General features: G+C 41.6%; 1 protein-coding gene across 3 annotated transcripts in view; it reads right to left on the minus strand.

The window, feature by feature from the left end:
- LOC139172334 (cytochrome P450 3A24-like) overlaps positions 1–16,249 on the minus strand; it is a 38,634-nt gene that overhangs the window by 3,071 nt on the left and 19,314 nt on the right. Inside the window, exons 1-11 of one of the 3 annotated variants that reach the window (XM_070761341.1) lie at positions 14,704–14,821; positions 11,625–11,718; positions 9,839–9,891; positions 9,307–9,406; positions 8,462–8,575; positions 8,106–8,194; positions 7,767–7,915; positions 5,673–5,800; positions 3,445–3,517; positions 2,685–2,845; positions 2,136–2,362 (exon numbers count right to left, since the gene is read on the minus strand). In XM_070761341.1, the coding sequence (XP_070617442.1) occupies positions 2,136–2,362; positions 2,685–2,845; positions 3,445–3,517; positions 5,673–5,800; positions 7,767–7,915; positions 8,106–8,194; positions 8,462–8,575; positions 9,307–9,406; positions 9,839–9,891; positions 11,625–11,718; positions 14,704–14,777 (1,262 nt within the window). In that variant the 5' untranslated portion in view covers positions 14,778–14,821. Of the gene's footprint in view, positions 1–2,135; positions 2,363–2,684; positions 2,846–3,444; positions 3,518–5,672; positions 5,801–7,766; positions 7,916–8,105; positions 8,195–8,461; positions 8,576–9,306; positions 9,407–9,838; positions 9,892–11,624; positions 11,719–14,699; positions 14,822–16,249 lie in introns of those variants that run through there. The other 2 variants (XM_070761344.1, XM_070761342.1) reach the window with 2 other exon arrangements.

Raw genomic sequence — 16,249 nt, forward strand, 5'->3', positions numbered from 1 at the left:
CAATAAATTATTATTATTATTATTATTATTATTATTATTATTATTATTATTATCTAAAAATGGCTGCCGCTCTCGTCACCGATTGCCTGCCTGTTGTTCAGAGTGAACAAGGCTTCATCAGCTTAAACCAAAAACTAGAAAGATCCCTGACGTTTGAATAATCAAACTGAAACAGAATTTTATAAAATATGGGATAAAGTATATGATTGGTGGAATCTTAAAAATAGTATGAACAATTAAACATATAAGAATATATAACTATTTGAAGAACTATAAGATAGAATGAAATAGTATATAGTATAATTAACTTAGAAGTGTATATCTTTTCTTTTTTCTTCATTACTAATATTTTGTTTCTTCCTTTACTTTTTTATAAGTACATAATACCTTAAAATAGGAAGAAATTTAATTAATAAGTTTAATATTAAAAATATAGAGTTAAATTCAACAAGAATGTAATTTACACGTGTGGCATTTCTGCATTGATCTGATAACAGTTAGGGTTTTTTATATTTCTGTACTAGTTAGACTTCTACGACAAGCGGAGCAGTGGCAGCTCCTTAAATGTTTAATGTTGTATGTCTTTGTCTGTCTTTTTGAAAAAGAAAAAAAAGAAAGCAATATCCCTCACTGTTCTTCGAAGAGAAATGATGCCAAAATAAACCAAAACGGAGCTAAGATCCTGCAGCGATCCCTCGATGTGGTGAAAAAGGCCCAACAGGGTGATCAGCTGCAGCTTTGCAAGATGGCGGCCGGAATGGCTCATCCACAGCCAGTGTTCCCTCTAATTTTTTTTTGGGGTGGGCGGAAAAGTATAGTGTCTGAGTGGCAGTCCCTTCGGGACTGGGCGGCACAGAAATAATAAATAAACAAACAAACAAACAAACAAACAAACAACCCACCCTGTTTTGTCTCAGAGAATTTCAAAATAAAATACTGTACTGTGTGTCTATAACAGTGAGCTCATAATAGGGCAACTCTATCAATATCAAAATGCCACTTAAATAGTTGAGCTAGTTTCAAACTAGATTTTGATTTTCTTTCTCTTTTCCTTCCTCTCTTTTTTCTATCTGTTTCTCTCTCTTCCTCTCTTCCTCTCTCTCTCCTTCCCTCTCACTCTTTCCCTCTCGGCTTCTGGGCAGGTTTGGAAAACTCTGAGTTGATGATGATTTTTAAGTGAGCGATTGCTCACTGCTCAGCTTAGAGGGAACTATGTCCACAGCTCCATTTCTCCAATCTCAATTTACCTGGTGTAAGAGTGTGAGATCTCTCATCAGCCAGGACGATGTTTAAGTAGGGAATTGGAACCTCGGTCCTCTCATACATGGATCAAGGCCACTGAGAGTAGTTCCTCCGGTGGAACAATCTGAAATTGAAACATGAGGAGGGGCAAAGCTCTTATTCCCCTTCCCAGGGAAATTGCTCTAAGGCCAGGATCAGCTGGGGAACACTTACAGTTAGAAGACTTGTTGAATAAAGGTAAATGATTGATCCAGGATGGGAGAAGATCTTGACTCGTCTGCCCAGACTGAAGACTGAGTCAAAGCTGGGGATTCTGGCCACAGAGTGGAACTTTTCAGCTTTCACAGACTCAGTCCTGATAGGCTGAACAGACGAGGTCAACCCATGCTGGGATGCCAGCTCCACCTACTATGGAGAATTAAGGCTGCTCTTCTACACCATTTCTCAGAGCATTTTAGGGGAAGAATGGGCATAGCTGGGGAGGTGGTCATTAGCCAGGAGTCATTATGTTACCACAGTCAAATTTCAACCCCTTAACCTCCATTCATCCTTATCTGGTGCCAATTTAGTGTTGAACTTTAGTTGATTAGATTTTTGGCTCGAACAATAAATCTTCTGAACTACAACTTAATGTATGTTCTGATTCTCTGCCTCGGACAAGTATATTTTTAATGATGCAAGGAGTTGCTTTAGTTTGGCAAGATTCTGTCTACAGGTAAGTAACTATAAAGAGATGTGTTTAGAAGTAGTTTTTGCTTAATTAATTTGGACTTCTTGAGGAGTTTATTTATTTATTTTATTTATTAATTTGATTTCTATGCTGCCCAATCCCAATGGGAGTTATGCCAAAGAATCCTTGAGTCTACTATGACGTCCAATTCCTCACAACATACCTCTCAGGTCTGAATTCTTCAGGCTCAGGCCAATATTCGGGGATCCGATGTAGGATATAATTGGGAATTACAACCAACGCCCCTTCTGGGATGGTCACTCCATGTATTTCTACTGTCCTTTTGCAGGCTCTCTCGAGTCGGTTCAATGGAGGGTAAAGGCGAAAAGTTTCATTCACCACCATATCTAGATATTCCATTTGATGGAGTGCATCATAGGTGGGAGGGGCCTGCACAAAAGGCCAAAACGAGACAAAATAAAGTAATTTGGCATTCGAGTATATAAGAAGTGACCGGCATATAGATACATTTGTTTGTGTGTATGTGTGTGTATCTATAGATACATATATCTATGCATATATGTATATATATATGCATGCACACACATGCACACACACATACAGAGTTAATCACCGGGAGGTGGCTGTTGGGAGATTCCTGTACTATAGGCAGATGATAATCAAGTAGTTAGCTTGAACTCTGCATGTGTAGCTCCTAAAGCAATCCACCCTCAACCAAGAGAGTCATAAAGCCCCCCTCAAAGAGTCTTACCTGATTGGGAAAAGTGTCATTGATCTCTTGGTACAATTTCTCTTGAACATCGGGGTTGGTGGCCAGGCAATAAGAAATGAAGCTGAGGGAGGTACCGATGGTCTCATAGCCAGCAAAAATAAAAATAATTGACTGGGCCAAAATCTCTTTGTCTGTTAAAGCTGTCGGAGGAGAAAGAAAAGGACAGAAGAAGCTTGCAAACATCCACACAGTATTCACCTTCACTCTCAGCACATATCTCAGATTGATTTGTGGATTTGATCTGGTTTGATCAACAACTTTAAACATCTCTCACGCTGATTTGATTAACAAATTTAAACATCTCTCATCTCTCTCACACACTGGCCACGCTCACTGGCAGTTGGAGCAGAGTTCTTTTCAGGTGGGGAGAGGGAGTAGAGCATCTAACTCCTTAGCATAGATATAATGTCTAGACTCCCAGCCCGTAGGTCAGATGAGTCACACATTGGCCACACCCACTGGCAGTTGGAACAGAGTTCTTTTCAGGTGTTGAGGGGGAGTAGAGCGCCTAACTCCTTAGCATCAGCTCGTATTAATAATAACATCAAAACTAATGATCTGATGATCATTTCAAGAAATCCTTTCTTATTGAGCACCTAAAAGCCAAGAGGAAGATATGTGCCAAATTTCAAGTTTGTAGGCTTTATAGTTCTGGAGATTTCATGATGATGCATGAGTGGTATTTGGCTTTTATATATGTATATAGATAGATTTTGAAAAGCAAGATCTGTAACTTTACCTTTCTCTGAATTTGGGTCCCCAGAGGCTGCTGCTTGAGCGTCCATCATGAGCTGAAGAAAATCAACTCGGTTCTGGAATGGTAGAGAGACCAAAAACTATCATTAAAGAGATGGAACTGTCATTGATGGGTGCAATTGCCCACTGCAGATTTAAAAGGTGTGTGAAGGACTCTTGAAAATGAGTTTGCTTATTTTCTTGCAGATGTTCTCTTAATCCAACTAGGGAACACCATCAGTGTTAGACGAGAGTGAGGTTTCCTTATCTTCATAGCACCGATGGTGTCATGAAACAAGTGAAAGAAAATAATCAAGCTTAGATTGTCTGGAGGACAGAAGGAAAAGGGGGAACATGATCAAAACATTTAAATATGTCAAAGGGTTAAATAAGGTTCAGGAGGGAGGTGTTTTTAATAGGAAAGTGAACACAAGAACAAGGGGACACAATCTGATGTTAGTTGGGGGGAAAGATCAAAAGCAACATGAGAAAATATTATTTAACTGAGAGAGTAGTAGATCCTTGGAACAAACTTCCAGCAGACGTGGTTGGTAAATCCACAGTAGTTGAATTTAAACATGCCTGGGATAAACATATATCCATTGTAAGATAAAATACAGGAAATAGTATAAGGGCAGACTAGATGGACCATGAGGTCTTTTTCTGCTGTCAGTCTTCTATGTTTCTATGTTTCTAGAGACCACCAACGACCTACAGTACTACTACTACTACTACTACTACTACTACTACTACTACTACTACTACTTCTTCTTCTTCTTCTTCTTCTTCTTCTTCTTCTACTTCTTCTTCTTCTTCTTCTTCTTCTTCTTCTTCTTCTTCATCTTCTTCCTCCTCCTCCTCCTCCTCTCCATCTTTCCCAAAATCTCATTCTTTTCCAGCACTGATGAAGTTATCTAATTTGGATCATGTAGCATTTGCAAGAAAACAGGCAAGCTCAAAGAGCACCAAGGAGCTACAGATATTCTCCTTTATCAGAAACTATTTGAAACCCAAGAGGAAGTTCTGAAACCTGCTTGGTGTCAGGATTTAAAACCTGGGGTAATATTCAGAGTACAGTGGAAATGCTGTAATTACTGCAAAGTAGAATGAATGCTGAGTCGTGATGCATCAGCAGAATGATACAATCTGTTCTACAACCTGATTGGTCAATACTTTTATATACTGTAATACACCATTGCATAGGTGTGGTTTGTGGTCTAATAGTGGTGAGTTGGTTGGCCTGTGATAGTCATCTAGTGTAATAGTTTGGTTAGGTGTTCTGTAATATAGTATAGAGTTAATAGTTTTGATACTAAGTGTTGTGGTTAGCTCTGGCCCAGCTCCTGCCCCAAGGACTGTGGATGTGGGGGAGACATCCACATGCTGCAGGCCTGTTTTGCCCCCGGTAGAATCTGCTGATGAAGGCTCCTCTGACCAAGAAGACATGAGTCACAGGGAGGAGGAGAGTGGGGCAGACAGCTCAGAAGGAGATCAATTATCTAGCTCCTCCTTGGATTCGGAACAAGAGTTAATGATACAGCCACGCATGCGGAGAGCGATGCATAGGCAACAACAACTGAGAGATTATTATCAAAGAAAATGAGGCCACCTGTGGTTGGGTGGGGCTGTGGTCATTAGTGAGGCTGCTATAAAGAGCAGCCTGTGGGTTTGGCCATTGTGGAGGATTATCTGATCCTTGTGTTTCGTGCCTGCTTTACTGACTTTGACCTTTTGTGTGCTTATTTTCCCCACTTTGAAACTAAACCAGAGCAAAGTGTGTTTCACTTTGTGAAAGAAGAAGGACTGTGAATTGCCTCACAGCTGCAAGCTAAGTATCACAGAACTGATAAGGGACTTGTACAAATTACCAGTTTGTTTGGAGACCAGTGCTCTTTGCTATACCAAAAAAGGGCTTCGTTTAAGTGACTTTTCATTATAAAGAACATTGTTTTGAATTTTCAAACGTGTGTGTGTGTCTGAAATTTGTACCTGTGAATTTTTGGGAGGAGTCTACCAGAGAGCCCGACAGAACACTAAGTAGAAGTAAAAACCTCCTGAAGAAAGAACTTCTGCTAAAGTGTCTTCATTAAGGAAACTGTCTAAAACCTGGTATCCTCCACGTTTCCAAAGCAAGTTCAAGATTAACTCTGACACTTGGAAGGCACAAACATACACCAAGCGCATGAGGGCTACGGAAGAAGAGCAAGCGTGAGACACAAAGCCCAGACTGACCGTGTGGTCCTTCTTTTGACGCTCTTGTTTGATTTTTTTGAAGACCTCGAGGAAGAAGTCTGTGGAAGACGTGTTGAACATACTAACGTTGAGTTTTTCCAGCACTGGGATAAGGAATGGGAAAAGGACTGGGGAGAGGTGTGGAGTGGGGAGAAAAGCAAACAGATTATTTGCGTGAACACAACCAATTTGTAACACAGCAACAAGAAAAACCATTGGGAAGTCTCCATGAGCTTTGTCAAGTAGAGATTCTAGGTGAGGGTCGGGGAGAAAAGTAAACAGATCATTTGTGTGAACACAACAAGCTGTAACACAATGAAACGTAAAACCCGTTGGGGGTCTCCATGAGCTTCTTCAAGGAGAGAGATTCTTGCAAAATTTGGACGGACAAATAGGACTAGCCTCTGGGATCAGTTTTCCCCGGAACCTCGTACTGCCCCCACCCTCGTTGTCTTTCGTAAGTCTAAAGACTCGTTTATGTTATCAGGTTTGGGCCGATTAGATCTTAGTCCCTGGCCAACAAATGTTTGTATGATTGCTGTACGAATGGGTGCAATTGATTTTTAATATTATTGGGGATTTTAGATAGCTATATAATTTATCTATCTATCTATCTATCTATCTATCTATCTATCTATCTATCTATCTATCTATCTATCTATCTATCTATCTATCATCTATCATCTATCTATCTATCTATCTATCTATCTATCTATCTATCTATCTATCTATCTATCTATCTTTATCTATCTATCTATCTATCTATCTATCTATCTATCTATCTATCTATCTATCTATCTATCTATCTATCTATCTATCTATCTATCCCGCCCCTCTCCGTAGACTCGGGGCGGCTAACAACAGTGATAAAAACAGCATGTGACAATCCAATACTAAAACAACTAAAAAACCCTTATTTATAAAACCAAACATACATACAAACAAACAAACATACTATGCATAAATTGTAGAGGCCTAGGGGGAAAGAATATCTCAGTTCCCCCATGCCTGAAGGCAGAGGTGGGTTTTAAGGAGCTTACGAAAGGCGAGGAGGGTGGGGGCAATTCTAATCTCTGGGGGGAGTTGGTTCCAGAAGGCCGGGGCCGCCACAGAGAAGGCTCTTCCCCTGAGTCCCACCAAACAACATTGTTTGGTTGACGGGACCCGGAGAAGGCCAACTCTGTGGGACCTAACTGGTCGCTGGGATTCGTGCGGCAGAAAGCGATCTCGTAGATACCCTGGTCCGGTGCCATGAAGGGATTTATAGGTGATTACCAATACTTTGAATTGTGACCAGAAACTGATTGGCAATCAATGCAGACTGCGGAGTGTTGGTGTTACATGGGCATTTTTGGGAAAGCCCATGATTGCTCTCGCAGCTGCATTCTGCACGATCTGAAGTTTCCGAACACTTTTCAAAGGTAGCCCCATGTAGAGAGCATTGCAGTAGTCGAGCCTCGAGGTGATGAGGGCATGAGTGACTGTGAGCAGCGACTCCCAGTCCAAATAGGGCCGCAACTGGTGCATCAGGCGAACCTGGGCAATCGCCCCCCTCGCCACAGCTGAAAGATGTTTCTCTAATGTGAGCTGTGGATCGAGGAGGACGCCCAAGTTGCGGACCCTCTCCAAGAGGGTCAATAATTCCCCCCCCCCAGGGTGATGGACAGACAGATGGAATTGTCCTTGGGAGGCAAAACCCACAGCCACTCTTTCTTATCAGTGTTGAGTTTGAGTCTGTTGACACCCATCCAGGCCCCAACATCCTCCAGGCACCGGCACATCACTTCCACTGCTTCGTTGACAGGACATGGGGTGGAGATGTAAAACTGGGTATCATCAGCGTACTGATGATATCTAACCCCATACCCTTGGATGATCTCACGCAGCCAGTGTGAGATAGTAGCAAAACAATCTTTGTCAACCACAAAACACACATTTTTCTGTCTCCTCTTTTCAACTAATGTTTACAGAAAGAAAAAAAAAAAGGAAGACCTTATGGGAGGGAACATGGGAATTTTACAAAGATATTATCTGAATCCTCCATAAAATGTCAAGTATGAAGGGAAGTCTTTGTGGCCCACAAAGACATCTTACCAGCCAAGATTAAAACAGGGCTGAGGAAGCCAAATGCGAGGATCTTCTTCATGTGCACAACAACTGGATCGTTGGGATGGTTGAGGGAATCAATGTTGACACTGAAGGAGCAGCTGGTTACCACATCCAAGCTGTAGGCTGAAAAGATCCTGGAAGGAATGAAGAAGAAGCATAGCGTAGAGGTTCAACCATTGGAAGCCACCTTGTGATACATTCAACAGATGATCTCAGGGGATCCTTAAGAGTTGCACGAGGGATTCCACGTATTATGGAAACTGCGAATCCACTTTTATATGTTTGGATTACAAATTCCCAACCAATCCCACAGATATTACTCACAGCTTCATATCTACGGTTTCCTCATTCTCCAATTTCTTCTGAATGTTCTTCTCCAAGATTTCGTTATAATGGTTGATGATGGGCATCATCTGAAAGGAAGACCAATGGCCAAGATGCTGAAGACTCTTTGTAGAATGAAAGCAACAAGTCAGCTCAGCCATTTTCAAACCACTACTTCAAACTGGATTATAACTGCGCCTTTTGTTTTATGCTCCTAAGAAGCTATAAGGAAACTCCGCATTTAATTTCTAAAACAAACTGTCTTTGTAAGTTTGTGTGTTGCGTAATTGTTTGGGCTTCAGCGCTGGGACAGAACACTCTCGAAGTCCAAACAGCATCCAACCCTCATTTCTTACCTCCTTCAGCCTCCCACTGGTGAAAGTGGGGGACAAGGTATTGCGAATCCTCTTCCACTGTTCATCAACCACAATGTTTAGGGCTGTGTCCAGATTTCCATGCAGACCAAAGTTCTGATTAAGGTGAAAGAGCAAGAAAATAAAAATGGAAATCTCTCATGTTGTTTTTCCGTCTTTGTTTTCAATTTGCTTTCTTCTTCACTAAGTCTAAGTATTCTATCATATCTCTCTCTCTCTGTCTCTCCATCCATCCATCCATCATCTCTATCTATCTATCTATCTATCTATCTATCTATCTATCTATCTATCTATCTATCTATCATCTATCTATCTATCTATCCTCTATCCTCTATCCTCTATCCTCTATCTATCTATCTATCTATCTATCTATCTATCTATCATCTATCTATCTATCATCTATCTGTCTATCTATATCTATCTATCTATCTATCTATCATCTATCTATCTATCTATCTATCTATCTATCATCTATCTATCATCTATCTATCTATCTATCTATCTATTATCTATCTATCTATCTATCTATCTATCTATCTATCTCATCTTCTCTATCATCTGTCTGCTTGTCTTCTGTCTGATAGATAGTTCTCGAATTCTATTCTAACCCTTTTCTTCCACAACAGCTATGTGAGTTTCAGTTGTGAAAGAGCGACTGTCCCAAAATCACCCGTGAGACTTGCAGGATTGTGGGAGACCATGGACCCAGGTCTCCCCAGGGACAACACCTCAACCACAATACTAGACTTGCTCTTCTTGGTTCCCTTGCAGGCCTTCTATTTCCCAGCCCCGGTGAAGTTCTCACAACTTTAAGTGCAGATACCTACCCGGCGATTGGTGAAATAAGTATAGAATTCTTTGACCAGGATTGTTTTAATGAGGGCAGGATCCAAAATGGCCATCACAGGTTGCCGGCCATCAAATATTCTGATGGTCAAAATAAAAAAAAGATGTTTTGAAATGTAGGCTTTCTCTTTATGACAAGACAGGATCAAGGCTTCCTATTTTCCGACTGACCAATTGGCCAAGCAGAGAAGAGCTGGGGTGGCGCAGTGGTTAGAGTGCAGCACTGCAGGCTGCTTCAGCTAACTGCTAGCTATAGTTCGGCAGTTCAAATCTCAGCACCGGCTCAAGGTTGACTCCACCTTCCGTCCTTCCGAGGTCAATAAAATGGGGAACCAGATTGTTGGGGGCAAGATGCTGATTGTGTAAACCACTTAGAGAGGGCTGTAAAAGCAATATGATCTTGTAATCATCTTAAATACAAGGTCTTGCCTCTTTCTTTTTCTTTTATTTGGCTGCTACAATGGTTGCTAATTGTGAGGACCTTCGGGAGGTGACATTCAACAGGTGACTTACCCCCAGATCTTGCCGTATTTCTCAAAGCATCTTTGGTCAAACTCCAAAACACCCTGTTGAATTAAAGAAGGAGATGCGTGTAAACTTGGCAATGCCATCCTTTTTCCAGCAAAGACTGGAAGAGTTTTAGAAGCTGTTAAAAATGTTTTAATCTGCACATCTTGAGTGATGTGAGGGTTAAACTGATACAGGGACCATAGTTTAAAAATGAAGACCAAAGTATTCTAAGAGAGGTCCCAAAGAAAGGCAGATGGTCCTCAACTTACAATTGAAATGAATGGTCGTGCATTGATGTACATCGACTAAACAATGTCGTTTGGCGGGCCCCAGGGGAAGAGCCTTCTCTGTGGCGGCCCCGGCCCTCTGGAACCAACTCCCCCCAGAGATTAGAACTGCCCCCACCCTCCCTGTCTTTTGTAAACTACTCCCGCCAGGCATGGGGGAGTTAAGATATTCCTTCCCCCTAGGCCATTACAAGTTATGCATGGTATGTTTGTGTGTATGTTTGGTTTTATAATAAGGGTTTTGAGTTGTTTTATTAATTGGATTGTTACATGCTGTTTTTATCATTGTTGTTAGCCGCCTCGAGTCTACAGAGAGGGGCGGCATACAAATCCAATAAATAATAATAATAATAATAATAATAATAATAATAATAATAATAGAGGACTAGCTGTACTAGTAATCCTTTATTCTCCTCAATCTTCTTTTCAGGAGGCCAAAAAAAGGTGAGACAAATCACAATCATCATCATCCTCTTTTAACAACCAATAATCCAGCGGTGAAATTCATATTCCACCCTTTCCGGTTCTATGGGTGTGGCTTGATGGACTTGGCAGGGGAAGGATATTGCAAAATCCCCATTCCCTTCCCACCCCTGGGGGAAGGATATTGCAATATCCCCATTCCCTCCCCACTCGTGGACAAAGGATATTGCAAAATTCCCATTCCTCCCCACCCCTGGGGGAAGGATATTGCAAAATCCCCATTCCCTCCCCACTCGTGGACAAAGGATATTGCAAAATTCCCATTCCTCCCCACCCCTGGGGGAAGGATATTGCAAAATCCCCATTCCCTCCCCACTCGTGGACAAAGGATATTGCAAAATCTCCATTCCCTTCCCACTCGTGGACAAAGGATATTGCAAAATCCCCATTCCTCCCCACCCCTGGGGGAAGGATATTGCAAAATCCCCATTCCCTCCCCACTCGTGGACAAAGGATATTGCAAAATCTCCCTTCCCTTCCCACTCGTGGACAAAGGATATTGCAAAATCCCCATTCCTCCCCACCCCTGGGGGAAGGATATTGCAATATCCCCATTCCCTCCCCACTCGTGGACAAATGATATTGCAAAATCCCCATTCCCTCCCCACTCTGGGCCCAGCTAGAGGTTTTATTTGCCAGTTCTCCAAATGACTCAAAATTTCTACTACCGGTTCTCCCAAACCTGTCAAAACCTGGCAAATTTCACCCCTGCGGTAATGCCTTGCAGGGTGGACTCTGGGCAACAGAATGGAGCTAGCAGAGTATTTACCTTTCCTGTTGCTGATGAGGAGTTTTATTCAGAAGATATAGAGATAGATTTGCCTCTACCTAGGATCAAACTCACAGCCTCCAGATTGTGAGGCGAGAGCTCAACCTCTAGGCCACTGCACCACTCCAGATGGAAGACACAATGTCACAATTTAAGAAAGGAAAAGAAAGAAAGACAGACCCCTTTTTCAACCAAACTCTTTGGGTTTCTCTACAAGCTACTAGAATGCGAAAGAGTACAATACACTCACATTCCGATATTCAAGGAAAGTTCCGATAAAAGGCAGAGGTCTTGGCCCAGGGATTCCCAACTTCTTGAAGACATTGTACGGCCAGATCCCATAACTGGAAAAAAAAGAAAAGAAAACATTTTAAAATGTTAACGGCTTAAATAAGGTTCAGAAGGGAAGTCTAATCAATGTCGTTTGGCGGGCCCCAGGGGAAGAGCCTTCTCTGTGGCGGCCCCGGCCCTCTGGAACCAACTCCCCCCAGAGATTAGAACTGCCCTCACCCTCCCTGTCTTTCGTAAACTACTCAAGACTCACTTATGCCACCAGGCATGGGGGAGTTAAGATACTCCTTCCCCCTAGGCCATTACAAGTTATGCATGGTATGTTTGTGTCTATGTTTGGTTTTATAATAAGGGTTTTTAATTGTTTTATTAATTGGATTGTTACATGTTGTTTTTATCATTGTTGTTAGCCGCCCCGAGTCTACGGAGAGAGGCGGCATACAAATCCAATAAATAAATAAATAAGTAAGTAAGTAAGTAAGTAAGTAAGTAAGTAAGTAAGTAAGTAAGTAAGTAAGTAAATAAATAAATAAATAAATAAAGTGTTTTTAATAGGAAAGTGAACCCAAGAACAAAGGGGCACAATCTGAGGCTACTTGGGGGAAAGAACAGAAGCAACATGAGAAAATATTATTTTACTGAAAGTCGTAGATGCTTGGAACAAACTTCCAGCGGATGTGGTTGGTAAATCCACAGTAACTGAATTGAAACATGCCTGGGATAAACATAGATCCATCCTACGATAAAATACAGTAAATAGTATAAGGGCAGACTAGATGGACCACGAGGTCTTTTTCTGCCATCAATCTTCTACATTTTTATGTTTCTAAAACAAAAGAATATCAGCAGCGAAAAAACAACTGATCAAGGAGAGAAGCAACCTAGAAGTAAAGATAAATTTCCTGACAGTCAGAACAAGTAATCAGTGGAACAACTTGCCACCAGAAGTTGTGAATGCTCCAACACTGGGGGAGATTGGACAGTGATTTTTCTGAAATGGTAGAGTTTCCTGCCTAAGAAGGGAGTTGAACTAGAAGACCTCCAAGGTCCCTTCCAACTCTGTTATTCTTCCTAATGTCAGAGGGATCTGAACAAGGAAAGCTTGGCAGGTGGAGAAGACCAGAAGATCCACCATCCCCACCTTGAAGGACAGCAAAGATGTCCTAGAAGTACAGAATGGGGAAGATGACCCCCATAGAGCTATACAGAAACTGTTTCCTAGATAATTTCATATATACTTTACGCAACCAGACTTAAAATCCTGGCCTTAGAAAGCTCAGAACTACGTTGCCTTCAACACGACCTAAGCATAACTCATAAAAATATCTGCTACAACATCCTACCAGTCAACCACTACTTCTGCTTCAATCACAACAATATATGAGCACACAACAGATACAAACTTAATATAAATTGCTCCAAACTCGACTGCAGGAAATACGACTTTAGTAACCGAGTAGTTGATGCACGGAATTCCCTACCTGACTCTGTCCTTAGACTGTCCACTCTTGACCTCTCCTGATTCCTAAGAGGTCAGTAAAGGGTGTGCATAAGCGCACCAGCGTGCCTCCCGTCCCCTGTCCAATTGTTCCCTCTTAGCAGTACCTATCTTATAGATATAAACAATGTTATATCTATGTATATTACAAACATGTACTTGACAAATAAAATAAAGTAAACAAATAAATAAAAGGGGCTGAAACTTTTTTGTAAGTCAGGAAAGGAAATTTGCACTTGGAAGGTGTTCAAGCAAACAACTCCCCACTATATAAGGAGGCAGTCCAGCACAAAGGTCCCTTATATAGAGCGCTGGTGAGACCACATTTGGAATAATACTGTGTTCAGTTCTGGAGACCTCACCTACAAAAAGATATTGACAAAATTGAACGGGTCCAAAGACGGGCTACAAGAATGGTGGAAGGTCTTAAGCATAAAACGTATCAGGAAAGACTTCAGGAACTCAATCTGTAGAGTCTGGAGGACAGAAGGAAAAGGGGGGACATGATCGAAACATTTAAATATGTTAAAGGGTTAAATAAGGTTCAGGAGGGAAGTGTTTTTAATAGGAAAGTAAACACAAGAACAAGGGGGCACAATCTGAGGTCAGTTGGGGGAAAGATCAGAAGCAACGTTGAGAAAATATTATTTGACTGAAAGAGTCGTAGATGCTTGGAACAAACTTCCAGCAGACGTGGTTAGTAAATCCACAGTAACTGAATTTAAACATGCCTGGGATAAACATATATCCATCCTAAGATAAAATACAGGAAATAGTATAAGGGCAGACTAGATGGACCATGAGGTCTTTTTCTGCCGTCTGTCTTCTATGTTTCTATAAGACTTGCAGTGATCTGTTTTCACAATTGATCTCCATCAAAGTAAATTTAGCCTCCCAGTGCAGTTGATTTCCTGGTCCAGTCTTGCTAAGAGGGCTAGCACAGGGAGAGGATGTGGATTGTGCAAGTACCTGGATACAACAGGCCCTGCGGTTTTCTTTTCTATTCTTTTCCCTGTAGCACAAAGTTTCTTGGATTAAAGAAAGAGGAAAGGGTCAGAAGGAAGGAGAGAGGGAAGCCAAGCAGGGAAGGGAAGAGCAGAGGAGAGCATGAGAGAAGAGAAAATAAAAGAAAAATAAAGAAGAAAAAGGAGAAGAGCAGGAAAAGAAAGGGAAAAAGAGAGAATGGATAAAAGAAGAGGGGAGAAGAGGGGAGAAGAGCAGAAGGAGAAGGGAAGAAAAGAAAGGGGAAGAGAGAACAGGAGAGGAGTTAAAAGAAGAAAAGAGGAGAGGAGAAGAAAAGCTGCCCCGAGTCAGTCAGTCAATCAATCAAATAAAAGTTTAACAGAAAAAACAATTCTAAAATTAAATCCAAACACAGCTGAGCAGAACTGCAATGAAATAACCGGCTCGACGCTGCGCTTTTACGCACCGAGCATTCTAATCCCGTCTCCTTTAAGCCTCTTCCCGACAACATCGGGGAGGGGTCTCCTTCCACCCGTTTTTCTCACCCTCCCCCCGGACTCCCCCGGTCCCCACTTACAGCACCAGCAGGCCCAGGAGGAGCAGGGCGAGCGCCCAGGTTTCCAGCGCCCAGCCGAGGATCGCGTCTTCCATGGTGAGTGCGGCTGCAGAGCCTTCGCCGAGCTTGGCAACTTCTGAGCCGCGCCTGGAAGTTCCCGAGGTTTTGTAGCCGCCCTCGGAGGAGTCAAGCCCGGGGCTCCTCCTCGGGACGGCCTCCTTGGACTCCTGCCCGGTAGGCTTTGATAAATCCTAGAATGCCCGGCCAACCCAGGACTGCTGGAGAGGTTCGTTTCTTCTTCTTCTTCTTCTTCTTCTTCTTCTTCTTCTTCTTCTTCTTCTTCTTCTTCTTCTTCTTCTTCTTCTTCTTCTTCTTCTTCTTCTTCTTCTTCTTCTTCTTCTTCTTCTTCTTCTTCTTCTCCTCCTCCTCCTCCTCCTCCTCCTCCTCCTCCTCCTCCTCCTCCTCCTCCTCCTCCTCCTCCAACTTCCTTCTTTCCCGTAAGAGGACATGCATAAATGCACCAGTGTGCCTACCATCCCTGTCCTACTGTCCCCATTTATTTGGGTCAAATAAGCAATGAAGAAACAATCAATTTTAATAAAAATCTTAGGATACAAGCAACCAGTCCTACAGTCCTTAGTGGGAGGAAAAGGATGGTAAGAATGATGAGGGGAAAAAAACTAGTAGAAATAGAAGTGCAGACTTAGCCAAAAGTTTGACAGTGTTGAGGGGATTATATGTTTAGCAGAGTGATGGCGTTTGGGAAAAAACTGTCCTTGTGTCTACTTGCCTTGATGTGCAGTGCTCTGTAGCGACGTTTTGAGGGTAGGAGTTGAAACAATTTGTGCCCAGGATGTGAGGAGTCAGTCAATATTTTCCCTGCCCTCTTTTTGACTTGTGCAGTCTACAGGTCCTCAATGGAAGGCAGGTTGGCAGCCATTGTTTTGTTCTGCAGTTCCGATTCTCCTCTGAAGTCTGTGTTGGTCTTATTTTATTATTTTTATTTATTTATTTATTTTGCCCAATACACAATGAGGGTTTTAGTGGGTGTATATATATATATATATATGTATATGTATATGTATATGTATATGTATATGTATATGTATATGTATACACATATATACATATATACATATATATATATATACACACAGTATATATATATATACAGTATATATATATATATATATATATATATATATATATATATGTTAAATGTTTTTAGCTGGAATTTTAAAATTAAGCGAGACATAGTAAAAGACATGATGAATGTTGTAGAGGAGATACACATAGTAAAATATATCTAAGAAATAATAGAAAAGAAGATATAGTAATAGAACATATCAATGAAAGAATAGAAGAGATATATGAATAGAAGAAAGGTATAGGAGATATAGGAGAGCAATAGGACAGGGGACAGAAGGCACTCTAGTGCACTTGTACTCGCCCCTTACTGACCTCTTTGGAATCTGGATAGGTCAACTGTGGATAATCTAAGGGTAAAGTGTTGGGGGTTTGGGGATGACACTATGGAGTCCGGTAATGAGTTCCACGCTTCGACAAC

The sequence above is a fragment of the Erythrolamprus reginae genome, chromosome 9 (genome assembly GCF_031021105.1).
Source record: "Erythrolamprus reginae isolate rEryReg1 chromosome 9, rEryReg1.hap1, whole genome shotgun sequence".
Taxonomy (NCBI): Eukaryota; Metazoa; Chordata; class Lepidosauria; order Squamata; family Dipsadidae; genus Erythrolamprus; species Erythrolamprus reginae.